Here is a 17,709-nt window from a genome sequence, read left to right as displayed (position 1 = left end):
AGTCAGCAAACCCATGGAAGAAGATTAAACCAAGTGGAGAAAAGAGCAAGCCTCAATCATCTTCTCCCCCCTGGCATCTGGCCCACACTTCTCACCTAAGATTTAGCAACCCGGGCTGCTCTTGGTTAGATTTTCCACTTGAAAAATGGTTTATTTCTGCAGACAAGTTAAACCCAGAGGCCCCAAACCAGGTAAAGAAGGCATTACATTTAGAGAAGAATTCATCAGTGGCTGAGAGTTTAATAAAGACCCTGAAATTGGGAGGTGTATTTACATTTTTCAGCTAGGCTTGAATCTGCAGAAGAGAAGTGAAACACAATGGCAATTATCAGAATAAATCAGATCAAATGAAACACACACCCACACAAAACTAACCAACTCTTTAATCATTCTCCTCAATTGTTGGAGACAGAAGTATAGAGTTGTGTGGTATACAGATGAAGGAAACTTTCAAGTCTTTGGTTCGACCCATCATTTTTAGAGATGAGAAAAACAGACACCCACAGAGGGGAAATGCTCTGCTTTGCTCTCAAAGCCATAGAGACAAGGGTAAGCCTGGCTTTCCAGCTCCCTGAAGTGCCTGAATAGTTGTCTTCACTCTCCTGATCTCTCTACCTCTGGGCCCTTAATGTGAAAGAGACGCACAGTTCCATACACTAACCCTAAACTTTTACAGAATATTCCACGGCAAGCCAGAACTCAGAGAGAGATGCTGATGGCTGCCTTTTGTTCTAATTTTCTGGTTAAGGGTGTGTCCCCCAGAATTTCCCAGGACCAACCATGCCCACCATAGATACCAGCTATATTTGAGAAACCCTGAAAGCCTTGAAATAAGCAGTTTTTTCCCTGTGCTAGTGGGTCTCAGAAGAGAGAGCAAGCCTTGGGTCATTGCCCCACCTCATCTTGGACTGATGGGTCAGAGCTGGTTGAAGAAAGAGAACCAGGACTTCTCTGGTTAAGTGGTTAAGAATCTTCATACCAGTGCAGAGGACACAGGTTTGACTCCGGTCTGAAAAGACCCCACATGCTGCGGAGCAGCTAAGCCCATGTACCACAACTATTGAGCCTGTGCTCTAGAAGCTGTGTGCTCCAGCTGCTGGATTCCAAGCACCTAGAGCCTGTGCTCTGCAACAAGAGAAGTCACTGGAATGAGAAGTCCGTGCACTGCAACGAAGAGGAGCCCCCACTCCCACAACCAGATGTGAGAGTTGGACCGTAAAGAAGGCTGAGCCCCAAAGAATTGATGCTTTTGATTTGTGGTGCTGGAGAAGACTCTTGAGAGTCCCTTGAACAGCAAGGAGATCAAACCAGTCAATCCTAAAGGAAGTTAACCCTGAATATTCATTGGATGGACTGATGCTGAAGCATCAATACTTGAGCCACCTGATGGGAAGAGCTGACTCATTAGAAAAGACCCTGATGCTGGGAAAGATTGAGGCCAAGAGGAGAAGGGGGTGTCAGAGGACACGATGATTGGATGGTGTCACTGACTCAATGGACATGAGTTTGAGTAAACTGGAGACAGTGAAGGACAGGGAAAACTGGTGTGCTGGAATCCATGGGGTTGCAGAGTCATAACAACTAAACTATAAAAGGCCCATGTGCAGCAATGAAGAGCCAGTGCAATTATAAATAAGTTAATTAATTAAAATTTATTTAAAAAAAAGAAAGGCAACCAGATATGAAGTCAAAATTACATTTTCCTGCATTGAACTTGCATGGATTGTGTCGCTTTTCTGGGTCATGGTTTATTTAGCTGTAAAATGGATAGTAAATCCTACCTCAAAGAACTAAGGGACTCTAAGACTTACTGACAGTCTAGATGTTTGGAAGCTTTGCTGATTATAAAGTAGATGGGATATGCTTGAAAAAATTCTACCAAATGTTGTCTCTTGGCACTCGGAAACTTGCTGCCTAAAACTACAGCTGCCCTGTAAAATAATAGACTTTTCTCTCCCCACCTCCCAACCCCCAGAATCTATTAGGGACCCAGATCCTTCCTTCCTTGGGTAACACTTAGTCATGTTCGACTTTTGCAACCCCATGAACCGTAGCCCACCAGGCTCCTCTGTCTATAGGATTTCCCAGGCAAGAATACTGTAGTGGGTTGCCATTTCCTTCTTCAGGGGATCTTCCTGACCCAGGGATTGAACCTGGGTCTCCTGCATTGCAGGCAAATTCATTACCATCCAATCAGAAATTTGGACAACTATGCCTGTAGTCACAGCTGCTGATCTTTGAGGCAATCAAGATGCTTTTTTTCTCTTCATTTTCATATATCTTTCTAAATTCAAACAGAGCTATAAATTCCTAGAAAAAGCTAGATAGAGGGTAGACAGGAGAGCACAAGAAGTTTAAACAGAAATCTCCAAAGTAAAATTTTATAGGCAGAAAAGAAAATTCCTGGCAGCAATGCATGACAGAAATTTGGTGTACTGTGTTGATCCAGAGAATCAGAAAATAAGGCACTCATTAATACAGAACTATGTAAGGTGGGAGTGTACTAGACACCAAAATCTGTGCTCAAATACTTGTTCCTCAGTTTTCTGAGAAAAAAATACTCAGTTATAATGTAAACAGACAGAAAATAGGGCCATGGGCAATCCATGTATTATCTCTTAATAGGCCACCTCTCAAAATACCTGCCATGCTTTTGAGGATGAGTACATAGAAAATACCTAACATTCGGACTTTGAAAAAATACTGCAAAAATAACTGAAGACTCACAATACCCAGAAGTAGAGGAAGAGTCCAGCTCTGAAGATGAGCTATTGTAGGATAAAGAAAAAAACTTTAGAAAGACTTCCGGCAGCTTCAGTCATATGCAGGAAAGACATGGTCTCCATGAAACATGAGATAGGATGGAGCAAAAAGGGTTCTGATCATTAAAAAATTACTAGAAAATGGAAGAAATCAATAACAATAAAAAATATGGCAAGGACAGCAACACTAAAAGTGACTTGAAAAGCAAACCCACTGAATAAAGAACTTGAATGGCCTATCTGTACAGCTACTCAACCACATTATGTTCAGGGGGCTGCAGAATCAATTATTAATAAAGAGCTACCTTATCCCTGAAAGATAAGCAAAAAGGTAGAAAGTCAGGTAATACCAAATGGTGGTTAGTATGTGAAGAAATGAGAACCCTGGTGCTCTGTCACTGGGACTGTGGATGATACGGCCCTTTTACCAGAAATTAGTGAAACTGAATTTTCAGGTACCCTCTAATAAGAGATAAAATAAGATGGTCTTTCAGAATGCAGAGGAGAAGGACCAAGATGTGAAATCATAGAAAAAATACTACAGATATAGATTTGGGGAATAAAAGACAACACATAGATAATCAAGTATTCTAGTGGAGAGGCAAGAATATATATGAATATTAATATAATATAAATATAATGAATATATAGCATTATATATTATATATAAATGCTACATTTATATAATGTGTTTATACTTATGTATATATGTATGTACATACACATATATATATGTTTTTTAGTTAAAAGACTTGCGCATATAGACTGAAGGCCTCCCTGTGTTCCAGATAAAATCAAGAGTGCCACATCCACATCTATTTAGGCAAATTTTTTTAAATTCTAAGAATAAAGAAAAAAACCCTTCAGGCATCCAAACAGAGAAAGTCAGTTACCTGTAAATGAATAACAGTCAAACTATCCTCAGATTTCTCCTCTGCACCACTTTGTAGGTTCAAAGCAGAAAAATGGTAGCCCAAGAATTTTATATCCAGATATATTCTACCGTGCGTCAAAGCAACAGAGGGTCATCCTCAGCAAATTTTCAACCCCTTCTTCAGAATGTGAAAAGATATCTAACAGTTTAAGACAAAAAGCAAGATTAATATATCCAGAATGGAGAAGAATGGAGAAGTCTGAATACCAAAGGGAACAAAAAGAAACATTTTTAAAAAAAAAGACTGCCAGCAAGACAATGCATGCAATGTCAAGTATTTATTGCAGCAATAAGCATGTATTTTAAAATCCATTCATGTCATTTCAAGAAATATACTTAAAAACAATCTTAATGGAATACAAATGAAAAGAGAATCAGAGCTATGACAGGTAAATGCAAACAAAAAATAAAGGGTTTCAATATTCATATCAAGATATTAATTCAGTATTAAGATTCAGCAAGATATCATATGAAACAAACAGCAATAAATGACAAACAGGGTTATTTTATTTTGATAAATATTTTAATCCTCAAATCATTCATTGATTATCTGGTAAGTACCTGCTGTTTGCACTAGGGAAAGGTGTATATATACATTGCTGAAAAATAACGATGTAATTGTTATCTTCAAAACATAAAATCAAAATGTAAAAAGCAAAACATTTGAGTAACATGGAGAAATTGTCAGAGACAATAGAAAAAACTCAACGTACCTCTCAGTCTTTGATAGGTCAAGTAGACAAAAATACAAAGCATATGTTAATAAGATAATTGGTTAGTTGGGTTATATCTCTTATGCACCAAAATTTGATAAAGAATTTTATAGCTTACAACTAGAGACTGCATCTATTTTTCTGGCTACCATGGAACTTTCACAAAAATTGATTATATAATAAGCCACCAAAAAAAATATCTCAATAAATTCCAAAAGCAGACACTGTATACACCAAATTCTCAAAACAATGCGATAAAACTAAAAATGATAATGAAACTGGAAAATAAATTTAAAAGTACTCTCTGAAATAATCCTTGGTAGGGATTAACTTGAAACCTCAATCACAGTCTGTTTAGAAATGGACTTGGCTATGTGAAATGAGGCAGGAGATTGGATCTTTGAATGGGGTCCTGATGCTGACAGGCCACATGTTGCAGAAACTGGGTGACTGTGCTGGAGGAGGAAAGCCTGGCACACAGGCAGCAGAGGACAGCCATCAGAGGAAGAAAGAACACAGGTGTTAGAGTCCATTAGCCCTGCATTTGAATTCTGTTTCTACCTCTTACTAACTTTGATGGGTATATCGATGTCTTTCCATTTCAAGACCTCAGTCTGCTTATTCAAAACCAGGGCTGTTGAGCTGTATCAGTGATTCTCAACCTTCGTTGGGCTCCATAATCACCTTGGGAAGTTTTTAAATAATACTGATACCTGGGCTCTATGCCCAGAGATTCTGATTCACTTGGTTTGGAGTGGGACCAAGTCATCAGTATTTAAAAAAATCTCCTCATGTGATTCCAGTCTGTAGCCAGAGTAGGGAGAGAACCCCAGAACTAGAGGATTTCTCAGGTTCCTTCAGTTCCGAAGTTCAGCAGTGCTACCCAGCGCCTGCAGCCTTTGCCGATAGAAGAAAGTTTTAGGAGGCTAAAGCTAGAAGAACAGTGATGCAAAGCAATCTAATCAAAGTGTGCATTATCTCAAGTGGTGCAGAAAATGTCAGTGCCAGTTAATATTTTGCACCCAACATGATTTAGACCCGGGGCATATATTGTACTCCAAGCCCATTGTAAACACAATGGGCCATTTATTCACTGAACAGTAACCACTGTAATTACCTACAGGGCAAACATATGAGGTTGTTCAAGCAACAATTAATTGTGGACCTGGAACTAATGGGACAATAACAGCAAAGTATCAACCAGAGTGTGATTCAGAAATCACATCAGAAAACCAATATTTTCCAAATTGTATTAGATAAGCATTTTTGGGGATGCAATTGTACATATACCATCCCAGGTCCTGAAATAGTGTCTCCCTGATTTTTTAATAGCTCCTTCTTACACTGACCATAGGAAACTGAAAATGTTGTTTTAATCTTGAGAGAAGAATCACAGATACTGGGTCTGAGCAGACTGTAGACAGCTTCTATTTCTTACATCGCTATGGGACCTAAGTATCACCTTCAGGCAGATGTGCTCACTTTGTTTGGTTGTAAGATCCTTGTTGTAAATCTGATGGCAGCCATGGATCCTCTTTTCAGAAAAATGTGTGTGTCTGTATGCATATGCATGCCCCACAGGTGTTTTCCTACAGGTTTTCAGGAGTTCTCAGACACTGTGAAGCCCTTCTGTGTTTTTTCTGGGCCACGGGCTAGCCTCCATTTGCACACTTCCAGACACAGGGATCTCACTGCTTCTGTCAGCAGGCCTGCCCTTGCTGGACAACTCTGGATGTGAGTGTCCTCATTGTGTCCAGCTGGGATTTCCTCTCTCTGGGTAATCCCTATTGGGGCTTACTCTACCCCCCAATTTTTTTAACAGTTGATCTATCCTTGACCTCAGCCAAGCTTGGGATGATGTCCTGTCTCTGTGGGGATCTTGGAAATTGGTTTCTATAGGTGCTCTCTAGCTCCGGTGACAGCTGATGGGTTATTGTGTGTTCATCTCCAACAAGTGGGACCTGTTGAGGCTGCCAAGTGAACCGAGGAGATCCGAGGACCCTAGGTAATGGCAATCTACTGCCTGAGCCAGGTCACCAAAGGGACAAGATTGCCACTGCCCTGCTCTGCTGAAGTCTTGGGGGGAAGAAGTGCTTCCTCCGGTCACAGGAAAAGCAGCAAAGCAACTTCAACTGGGGGCTGGGGGTGCCAGGATGTTTCTTCCCAAGATGCTGAAGTTGGACTCTGAGCATATTGAATCTAGAGCTGCTGGAATAGCAAACGTTGGGGGAGAAAGCTGGTGGCAGCAAAGAGAGATCTTGCTTCAGCCATGCCCTCTCTGGATCAAAGATGTAAATGAAACAAAAGAAGGAAAGAAATACTACTTTTTAAAAATAGTATTGGGAATTCCCTGGTGGTCCAGTGGTTAGGACTCCCCACTTTCACTACTGAGGGCATGAGTTCAATCCTGGTCAGGGAACTAAGATCCTGAAAGTTGTGCAGCATGGCCAAAAATAAAACAATATTTAGGTATGCTGAGCACAAAGTTTAGTAAATGAAGCATACTGAAGAAGGTTAAACTAAACCAAGTAGCGTTAACAAGTGATGCGCACACATAACCATGGCAGTGGTCACAAAATTCTGGAGCTGTCGGTACCCATCAACAACAAAAAAACTATACAAGAGTTTATTAAATACTTGCTAAGGAAAATTATGACCAACCTAGATAGCATATTCAAAAGCAGAGACATTACTTTGCCAACAAAGGTCCGTCTAGTCAAGGCTATGGTTTTTCCAGTGGTCGTGTATGGATGTGAGAGCTGGACTGTGAAGAAAGCTGAGTGCCGAAGAATTGATGCTTTTGAACTGTGGTGCTGGAGAAGGCTCTTGAGAGTCCCTTGGACTGCAAGGAGATCCAACCAGTCCATTCTGAAGGAGATCAGCCCTGGGATTTCTTTGGAAGGAATGATGCTGAAGCTGAAACTCCAGTACTTTGGCCACCTCATGCGAAGAGTTGACTCATTGGAAAAGACTCTGATGCTGGGAGGGATTGGGGGCAGGAGGAGAAGGAGACGACAGAGGATGAGATGGCTGGATGGCATCACTGACTCGACGGACGTGAGTTTGAGTGAACTCTGGGAGTTGGTGATGGACAGGGAGGCCTGGCGTGCTGTGATTCATGGGGTCGCAAAGAGTCAGACATGACTGAGCGACTGAACTGAACTGAACTGAGACACATGAAAAACAAAATGATTTGTCAGGGGCTACGGGATCGTATAAAGCCTAACCATCAGTTGGGTCAGCGCTCATCACATGCGGGTACCGAATCTTCCTCCTCCCTCACCAGGCCACGACCTGGGAGGACAGACAGGGGAGGATGACAGACAGACTAGAAGGCACCACGGAGGGATTCTCGTACAATCTCAGATTGAGAAAAAATTTTCTAAATATGACATAAAGCCTGAAAACAGAAAGGAAAAAAATTAATAAATGCAGCCACACACACACACACAAACACCTCTGTATGGCAAAAGACATCATGAGAAACATCAAAAGAAAAGATATAGACTGAGGGTGAATTAGCCACTTATATCACAAAGGGCTAATCTCCTTACTTCTGCTAACCAGTAAGATCACTTCTGCTAACCAGTAAGGGAAAGACTCAAAGTCCAATTGGAAAACAAGCAAAGGATGTGAATACTTTCCAGAAAGATACTGCAAATTGTTCTTCAACATCAGAGAGATCCTCAACCTCACTCTTAATAAGGTAAATGCAAATCAGAACTACAAGAAGATACCATTTTTCCACCATCACACTGCAAAGATCAAAACATTTGATAACCACCTTCTGTGGATGAGGCTGAGGGGAAGAGAAAGCAGAGATCAGAAGAAATGTTATAGAAGAGGTGACATTTATGCTGGGCCCTGTAGAACAGATAATTAAAATCCAATTTAGCAACTCACAGGTACTTAAAAGAAAAAGAAGGACTAATAAAGGGAAAGATGGACAGATTTGACTGCTGACTGTAAATTAGAATATACACACACGAAATGTAAAAGCAAACAAGCTGGGGTGTTTGCAGCACCTGTAATAGTTGAGTTTGAATGCTGTATGTATAACAGTCTTCATTAAATTTGATAAGGAAAGCATTAGAATACCACTCAAAAAATAAACAAGAGACATGAAAAAGCAATTCCTAAAATAGGACTTATAACTAGTAATCAGCCACATAGAAAAAGGTTCAACATAATGTATAACCAATGAATGCAATATGATTCCAGTTTTTCAGTAATAAATCATTAATAAATTAGATAGAAAGATGTTTTATTTCTGTTGACAAGAATGTGGTAAGATTGATCCTCTGTAGTTATACCTGGCTAGTGGGTGTGCAAATTGATGCAATCCTTTTTGGAAATAAGTATGAAGTCTTTATTTTTAAAATTAATTTCTTTATTTTAATTGAAGGATAATTACTTTAGAATATTGTGCTGGTTTTTGCCATGCATCGACTTGAATCAGCCACAGGTATACATGTGTGCCCCTCATCCTGAAACCCCCTCCCACTTCCCTCCCTACGCTATCCCTCTGGGTTGTCCCAGCACACTGGCTTTGGGTGCCCTGCTTCATGTAACGAACATGCACTGGTTATGTATTTTACATATGGTAATATACATGTTTCAGTGCTATTCTCTCAAATCATCCCATGTCTTTAAAAGCTCACATTCCTTCTCTGGGAAATTTCACATCCTAGACTCTACCCTATGGAAAAAGCCTGAAATATAGGGGAAAAATGCTAAGCACAAAGGTGCTTGTAGAATAGGATAATCATGACAAATTAGAAATAGTCTAAATGTCCCCAAATTAAACACAATGTAGTACATTACAGTATGTTCAGATGCTAGAATATTATGGAACTATTAAAAAGTTTACATGATAAAATGTTTGCAAGAAGTTTTAACAGGATGGTTAAATGCTTTTAAGACAATATTTAATGAGGGAATAAACAAACAGTTCAAGTGCGTATACAGAATGATCTCAAGAATCTTTTTTTAGTTCATCGCCATGCACGGAGAAAGGATCTGAAGGAGGCAGACGACAACATTAACGAAGTTTCTTTCTCCTTATTTTACATTTTTAAAAGCCTCTTCAATTGTAACAAGTTATTTTTGCAGTAAGAAGGTTAAAAGTATTTTGCCTGTGTGTTTGTACCTCAAGTGAGAACTAAAGACCTCTGTTCCCTTAGGAAAGATCCTGAGCCCACAGCTATGAGGTTCCCCTCAGTAAAATGCTGTCTCTTTTGTGTTTTTCAGCTCTCCTTTGCTGCCACCACGCCTGTTCTAGCAGATAAGAAGAAATACCCTTACTTCTTTCGGACGGTCCCATCAGATAACGCGGTGAATCCAGCCATCCTGAAGTTGCTGAAGCACTACCAGTGGAGACGGGTGGGCACGCTGACCCAGGATGTGCAGCGCTTCTCAGAGGTACACGCCGCTGGGAGGCGCCCCTCACCCACCTCCAGGCAAGGGGCGAGACAGCTCCATCAGGCTGGGCACTGTTCCGGGCCTTGGAGCTGCCGAGGTATTCAACTGTGCGTGGGGCTGGTGAAGACCTCCAACTCACACAGCTCAGGAGTGGAACCTTCCCTTCCATTGTGCCTTTTGGCTAAATCATGTGGCTTATTCCCTCACCCACCCTGTAGACGTGTTGTTCTTGCTGCCGACCCTAGTGATGATCTAAAATCATGGGGTGCCACCAACAGTGTTTCTCCTGTGAGGAGAATTTGGGGAGAAGCCGGCTTGGAATGAAGATTACCAAAGTCACTGTGGATTGGGTGGTTTTTTTTTTAGTTTTTGTTTGTTTTAATGATTTACAAATATACATCAATACTTGGTGTTCTGAGGCTTGCTGTTGTTGCAAGGAAAAGAGAAGTTAAATTACATATAGTAAAAAAAAAAAGAAAGAAAAGGGCTGCTTTACCCAATTCCTCTAAATCCATTTTCTTTTCCAAGTCAAGTCCGGCTTTCTGTGTAATGTTCATCTGCCCAGACCTTCCTCAGTACCTTTAAACCTAATGTCCTCATACTAGGTAGATATTTTGCATTTTTCACTTTACAACAGATCTTTGAGATCTTGATTGACTTCGTTCTTATTAATGGGCCATGATGTTCTTGTCGGGTGCATAGATGGTAAATTAGTGAATGTTTACAGCTTTTTGATATCACAGCCAACACCTTTCCACCTAGGTGTGCATCTTCAACGATAGATTTCTAGAAGTAGAATTTCTGGGACATTTAAAACGTTGAGATAAACTGACCTCCAGAAAGCCTGTTCTAATTTCTAGTTCCTCCAACCGCTTTGAAAATTTCCACACGTTTTTACAAACAGTGGATATTAGCAAATCTTTTAAAAAGCTTTCTCCACTCAGCTGAGTGCAGAATGGTTTCTTACTTTTTCCCCTCATCTCTTTATAGTCCCTACTTTCCAGTCTTCTCCTGTGTGTGCTCTTGGTCCTTGGAGCTTCCCCACAAGATGATACAGTCCAGGTTTGCTTAGGAGCCCAAGATAAAGAAAGAGAAACAACTGTGAGCAGATCCTCAGGGAAATGTGTGAGGTGGGTGAGCAGGCAGACCTCGGTGAGAGTAGTTGGGGAGGACACGCCCCTTCTGCCAGTGGTGGGGTGGGGTGAGGGAGGTGGAGCAGAGCAGTGCTGGGAACCACCAGACCCGATTTCCACGCCAGCTCTGCATTTGCCTTTCCGAGGCTCTGCCCCATTTTTCCCTGGGAAGGAGAGGCCACTCCATGGGAGAGACCACTCCGTGCATTAGCTGTGCGACCTTGGCCAAGTCACCTCACTTCTCTGAGCTGCAGCTTCCGCCCCTATAAAATGGCGACAATAACCCTTCCCAAGCCCATCCTGCAGACCTCCTGCCAAAATCAGATGAGTCATGAATTTCAAAGAGCTTTGCAAGCTATACAGTTTATGCGCCGAGAGGGATATTTTCAGAGGTGCTTGAAAAGCAGAAGTAGTCTGTAGTCATTCAAACAAGGCCAGCTTTTCCCTGACAAGAAGGGTCCTCAGCTTCCCACCTCTGTTTCCCAGTCCCCAGGCAGAGGCACAAAGAGAACTTGACCTCCAGTGGGAGTGACTCACTGCCAAACACTGAAGAGGCTGTTGCTGGAAGCTTGCCCTTTATACAGCAGCCACGAATGTTCTGGAATGAGTGTGAAGCAGATTAATGGTGAGGGTGCGCAGGGCCAGTCCTGTGGCCCCATCCACGTGGACTCTGCTGACACTTGGAGGGACCTGCTTTTTTGCAATGGAGTCTTTGGCTGACTTAGCCTGATGGGCTCTTAGAGACACCTCCTCCAACCTCCTTATTGTACAGAAGGGGAGACTGAGGCCCAGAGAGAGGAATGAACAAAGTTCAGGGCTTCAAAGCACCTCTGAAGTCATGAAAGATTGTTGACAGAGAAGTCAGGACTGAATCCCAGAATCTAGACTCCAGGTCCAGACAGTCCATTGTTCCTTCTTTCCATCCCTAACTACCTGTAGTCACCTGAGAGCTACCTTTGTGTAGAGAGGTTTGAAAAACCCCAATCTTTGGTTTAAAGAGGATACGTGATCAGCCCCAAGCTTTATAGATTGCCAAACAGCCAGTTGCCCTTTAGGGAGAGGTTATGGTTCCCATTTTACAGATGAGGAAACTGAGGCTCACAGAGGGCAGGTGCCTTCTTGCCCCAGGGCACTTGCTGGTAAAGAGCCCAGCTGAGGCTGGAAGTCTGACAGACTGTTGGTCAGTGTTTCTCCATTTCTCTGTCCTCACTGGGGTCAGGAAATGTCAGTTTGGTACCACATCTCTGTCCCTGCACAGCTGTGTTAGAGCCTTCAGCCAGGTTTCAGGGCATCTCAGTGGGAAGCCTCTTTTTTAAGGACAGGATGTTGCTTGGTGGTATTGTTGGCAAGAACCCCTTTCGATTTTAATCTCTCAGCCCAGCTGACTCCTCTCTGTGCCCAAGGGCTTTGGCATCCCTCTCCCGATGTCTGGCTGCATCACTGGAGTGCAGGCCCTGGAAACTCGCCAGGGGCTAACAGCTTTTCGTGAGTGCAGAGGAAACTGGATTCCTTTTATGAAACTGGTCGATCAGCAGCATCAAGCACTTCTGTTCCGGACTGGTGCACTGGAAGGAATGTCAAATGAAAGCAATCCCAAAGTTAGAGGGGAATGGGGGAAAACCTTAATTAAAACCTTAATCTTCTGAAAGGGGTAGAGGGCTGAGGGTTATCCTACCTTGGAACCAGCTGCTCCTTGGAGCTCCCATCCATAAGATTCAAAACCAGTGTGCAGTAACCCAGATCTGCTCAGGCCTTGGATCAGATATGCTGATCTCGGGGCCCCACTTTGCCAAGCAATGGCTGTGTGACCCCAGGCAGTTCACTTCACCTTGTTGGCTCAAGTGTACCTGATCTAAAGCTGCTGCCAGGACAATCAGGGGTCCATGGGGAACCAGTGGCCAGAAAGATGGCGCTTGCTTCAGCTCTACCCTCTCTGGGTCAAAGACTTATATCAGAGGAGAGAAGGAAAGACTTGGTACCAGAAGATCTCTAAGCCCAGATCTACCAAGCAAAAGCTTTGCGGCCCCAGGCAATTCACTACGCCTCAGTGAGATCCAGTTTCCCATGTGTAAAGTAGAGATATTTATCCCCACCTCACAGGCACTGGGAGATGAGAGGGTTAGATGAAAAAACATAAATGAAAAACTTCTGCATAGTTGGAGTTCATTAAATGGACATTCTCGCCTCCACTGGTACTTGGGACAAGCCCTAGGAATGCATATCCATTCACTCAAAAAATACAGATGTGGCCTACCATGTGCCAACGTCTATGAAGGCACAGAACCTGGGGCATGGAGGGCCAGGGAGGAGTGGACATGGCTTCAAGGTCAGTAAGTGTCAGGCCTCCTTCTTTGAGTTCTCAACTGTGGTTGCTCATCAGAATCACCAGGTGGAAGACAAAGGTAAAAGTGGTGATAAAGAGAGTACTGCTGAGAGGGTGGTCCATGGGACCCGGGATGGGGAGCAGTGGACAGGCAGTGGCCTGTGGGCCTGAAGAAAGTGTAGCTCTGGAAGTCTTGGAAAAGCTTGAGAGTGTAGAGATGAAGGAGCTAGAAGAATGGGAGACTGTGGCAGAACTGGGGGAGGGATATAGGGATTGGGGGGTCCAAGCCCTGGTGATGAATGAACAGCTAAAGCTGAGTGGAGGTAGAGGTCACTAGGATTAGGGGCAAGGAAATGAGAGACCAGGGTGCTAAGTGGTGTCTATGTGTACACTGAAGGCATACGATAGAGGCAAGGATGAGGTGGAAATGAAGGTAGTGAGCAGGGGTGGCTGAGGACCAGCAGATAGCCAGAGGGTTATTTGAGCCTATTCTCCCAGCTCCTGGTCCTGTGGTCTACCAAACCATCTTCACTAAGTTATTCTTTGGATTCCTGATCCCATGATGCTAAACTAACCAGCTTAGTACCATTGAACAGACCACTCAGTCTCTCTTGGCCTCAGTTTCCCCTCCGTAAGATAAGGGAGTTGGGTCGATTGACCTCTAAGAGCTCTCCTAGCTCAAGGAATTTGTGGTGAAGGTTCAGGGTCATTGCCCCTGATCCTGCCACTCCCAGGGGTGTGACCATGAGAATTACTGAGTTTCTATGCGCCTTAGTTTCTTCCTCTTAAAAATGGGGATAATAATGGTAACTAACTCTAAGGATGCTTGTGAGGATTACATGTGTTCTGAAAGTTGAAGTGCTAAGAGGCGTGCCTGACTCATAATAAGCACCATGCAAGGGGTGGCAGTTATTTTTATTGTCATCTAGAATCTGGTTCCTTAACCCATGGCTGGCCGCCGTTCAGCAACCCAGACATACGGCGGGGTCTAGTGCCTGCCACTAGCACCGCTCTTTTCTCCTCTGCTCCCTCCAGGCAGGCTCGAAGACTCCTTGCCTAGTCGCTGGCTTAGTGATCTCGGCGCTTCTGGGGCTGACCTTTCCATATCAGAGCCTCCCTCAAGAGCTGGGACCCACCAAAGCCCTTGATCTGTCCAAGACCAAAAGGGCACCATCTGCAGAGCTTCCTCTTCAAAGCACCTGCCCTTTCAGCCCTCCATGGCCCTTGGAGCCCTTCCTTGCTTGCCAAGTCACCATCTGCCCCAACCAAAGGGGTCTCTGGTCACCTTCTCTAAAGTTGCCACTTATATGGCTCGGAGGACATGCCCACACTGGAGGGTAGGGGGACCCTGTGCTTGTTTCTCGTCTAGGAGCCAACCTTAGTAGAATCGTCAGCCTTCCCTGCTGCTCTGAGTAGGGATGAGCTCCTTGGGGTGGCCGCAGAAACCCTTACATACCCTGAGGCCTCCTTGTCTGTCTCACCTCCGGCACTCTCCACTTTGGTCCAGCCTCACCTCTGGCTTCTCTCTGCAGATTGTCCTCTCCCATACCTGGCTCAACTTTCCTCCCCAGACTGGGTCAGGTGTGTGTCTCTGTGCTCCCCTCCCCTCGACCTTCTCTCTCTACCAGCTGTGTGCAGGGCAGAGAAATACCCGACCTCCTTCCTTGTCAGTCACCCACTGCTCCTGAACTGGAAGGCCCCTGTGGACAAGAGCCTTTCTGTCCCCTAACCCTGGAGCATATGTGTTCAGTAAGGATTTCAGTAAATCAATCTTTGCCCACTAGGCCAGATTCTTAGAGGCCAAGGCAGTGGTTTCTTTTTTGGGGTCCGTAGTCTGCTTGCAACTAGGATGGTGAGATGGGGGTGAGGGGCTGTAGGGAAGTGTCAGTCCCTGTTGTGAGTCACAGGGGCCATCGGGGAGAGGGGAGGCACCCACAAAGATGGGAAGCCACATTCCCACAGAGCTCAGCTCAGGTCATTCTGACATCTGTTAACTGACTTTTGTTTGGATGTGGCATTGTTTGTTGGTGGAAGATTCTTCTAGAGATCTCAGTGGAAGGTTCTGGGCCAGCCACTGGAAGCAGCCGTGACCTGGGACCTGCTCTGTGGTTCTTCTGGGTGGTGTCAGAGTTGGACACTGGGAACGAGCTCACTGTAGTTTGTGTCTGAGTTGTGTTTTTGGCTCTCTGGAATGTTCGTTCTGAGTTGTCATTACTTCAGTATCCGCTCGTACCAGGATCAGGTCATCCCATCCCCTAAAGCAGTTCTTGTGGTGTGGTCCTTGACCAGCAGCATTGGCAATGGGAACTTGTTCCCAGCAAATCTGAGGATTCCACCCCAGGCCCCCTGAATCAGACCTTTGGGAGTGGGGCTCAGCATACTGGAGTTAGAGAATCCCGGTATTAGAAGAATGCGAAGCTTTCAACTGAGGCCTCTGTGCTTTGAGGCCCGCTTTATCAGAAAGTAGGGCCAGACTCAGCTCTGGTCTTTGTCCTTGGCGTTCCTCTAGGTTGCAGGGTCACCCACAGACCTGCAGATCTTCTGTTATTAGGAGGCCGGACAGGACTCCTGACAGATCAGATTCTGACCCTGATGGTTCTACTCTATGCCCCAACTTCTATTTGAAGAATTTGCTCATGCTTTTAGGACATTTTCCTGTCCAGAGGTGGCTGCAGTGGCTGAGCCTAAAAAGCAGGCCTCTGAGGGGAATGCCTTGTTTGGGCTTAGAGCTCCACCTTTGGAAGGATGGCCCACACCCTCCCTTCTTCTCTCCCCAGGGAGGAGATGGCAAATGCTTCCTCCTGACACTCCCCAGCAGGTCTTCAAAGCCAAGCACCCTCCCACCTCACACACCCCAGCTCTTAGAAGAAAGGAGCTGCCCTGGACCCTGCTCAGAGAGGATGGGTGCTTGCCTGGGGGGCCAGGGTGAGTGCCACACCCGCTGCTCACCAGGGCTGTGATATTAGATAACTATATCTCCACCCAGGCAGTGTGGACCCTGGAACACACGAGTGAGTGAGGGCCCAGAGGAGTTCCTGGAGGTCTCCGGAGGGGGAGGGAGGGCGAGTCCTGGTCATCCACTTCACAGCTCTGAACAGGGATACTTCCTGGGGGTTCCTGCACAGTCCCTGGGCCAGGTTCTCAGAGCATGACTGCAGCCCCGTGAAGCAGCCGCTGCTCCAGAACCACTGGATAGGAGAATGTATTTAAGTTATGACATCATCTACTGCCATTTGTGGGGTACCTACCATATGCAGGTGATGACGTTTAGTCGCCCAGCATGGTCCATCTCCATTTGGTAGAACAGACTCACTCAGGAGGGATGAAGTCACTTTGCCAAGGCTTCACCAAGCAGGGGCAGGTGTAGGTGTGAACCCAGGTTTTTGCCTCTCCTTGTGGAGAGAAGGAGACATGGGCCTGGGCCAGTATCCCCCTCCCATCCCACCCAACACCCACCTCAGGAGCAAGGAGGTAGGTGTCCAGAACAGGCAATCCATGTCTCAAGCAGGGCTCCTCACAGTCCCCTGGGATTTTGCCATGAGATTCTGCGTGTACGTCTTATGATCTTCCCAGACCCCAAATCCCAGTGACATCCCGCCACATCGGCTCCTAGCAAGTGTCCCAGGGGAATTTGTCACAACCTTGGCTGCGCTTGGCTAACAAAGCGGTGTGTCTTGTCATGTGTGGGTCCCCAAAGCTCTTCTGGCAATTCTGGCTGTGGTTCCCCCACCTCCAAGGCCCATCTGCCTGGCTTCGGTAGTGCCAGGGTATGTGAGTGAAGAAGTGGAGTTAGAAGGTGTAGGGAAACTTCGTGAAAAGAAGGTAGTTAGGGCTGGACAGTTCAGTATGTAGGGCAAGAAAGGGCGAATGGGCTGAGCGAAAGGATGGTGAAGGCCCCACAAGCCTCCATGTTTGGACTTCACCTGTCAGCAGTAGGAGCAGGGAGACAAGGAAGGTTTCAGATCAGGGGTGAGAGGCGGTTAGCAATCTTGAGAGCTGATTGGGACGAGCAGACTAGAGTCTGGGAAACCAGCCAGAAGGTTACTGCAGGGACTCAAAAGAAAAATAATGAGACTATAGTCACTTTCTTACATAAAACCTTCAAGTTCTGTTTGTTATTAGTTTTTGCTTGTTTTAAAATACTCATATGATGTTTTCTAACCATGATATTGATATGTACTCAATGCAGAAAACTTGCAAAACACAGAACAAAAAAGGATAAGTAAAAATTGGCCATAACTACCCACCGAAAGGTCAGTGTTAACATCTATAGGCATATGTCTTTAACATTTTTTTCCATACGCGAGTGAACTCGCATTAACAAATACATGCTCTGACTATAGAAATGGCTTCCATAATCTTGCAACCCAGTGGGAACATTTTCCCCAGCCAGCAGATATTCTCCACCACCGTGACTTGTTAT

The 17,709-nt window shown here is 44.7% G+C and overlaps 1 protein-coding gene across 1 annotated transcript in view; it reads left to right on the top strand.

The window, feature by feature from the left end:
* Nucleotides 1–17,709, top strand: part of GABBR2 (gamma-aminobutyric acid type B receptor subunit 2) — a 369,209-nt gene that overhangs the window by 139,428 nt on the left and 212,072 nt on the right. The window contains exon 3 of the mRNA XM_070794811.1: nucleotides 9,660–9,830. Within this exon, the coding sequence (XP_070650912.1) occupies nucleotides 9,660–9,830 (171 nt within the window). The remainder of the gene's footprint in view (nucleotides 1–9,659; nucleotides 9,831–17,709) is intronic.

Source organism: Bos indicus, chromosome 8 (genome assembly GCF_029378745.1).
Source record: "Bos indicus isolate NIAB-ARS_2022 breed Sahiwal x Tharparkar chromosome 8, NIAB-ARS_B.indTharparkar_mat_pri_1.0, whole genome shotgun sequence".
NCBI lineage: Eukaryota > Metazoa > Chordata > Mammalia > Artiodactyla > Bovidae > Bos > Bos indicus.
The sequence above is the reverse complement of the archived record's forward strand: the minus strand, read 5'-3'. Positions and strand labels throughout refer to the sequence as shown.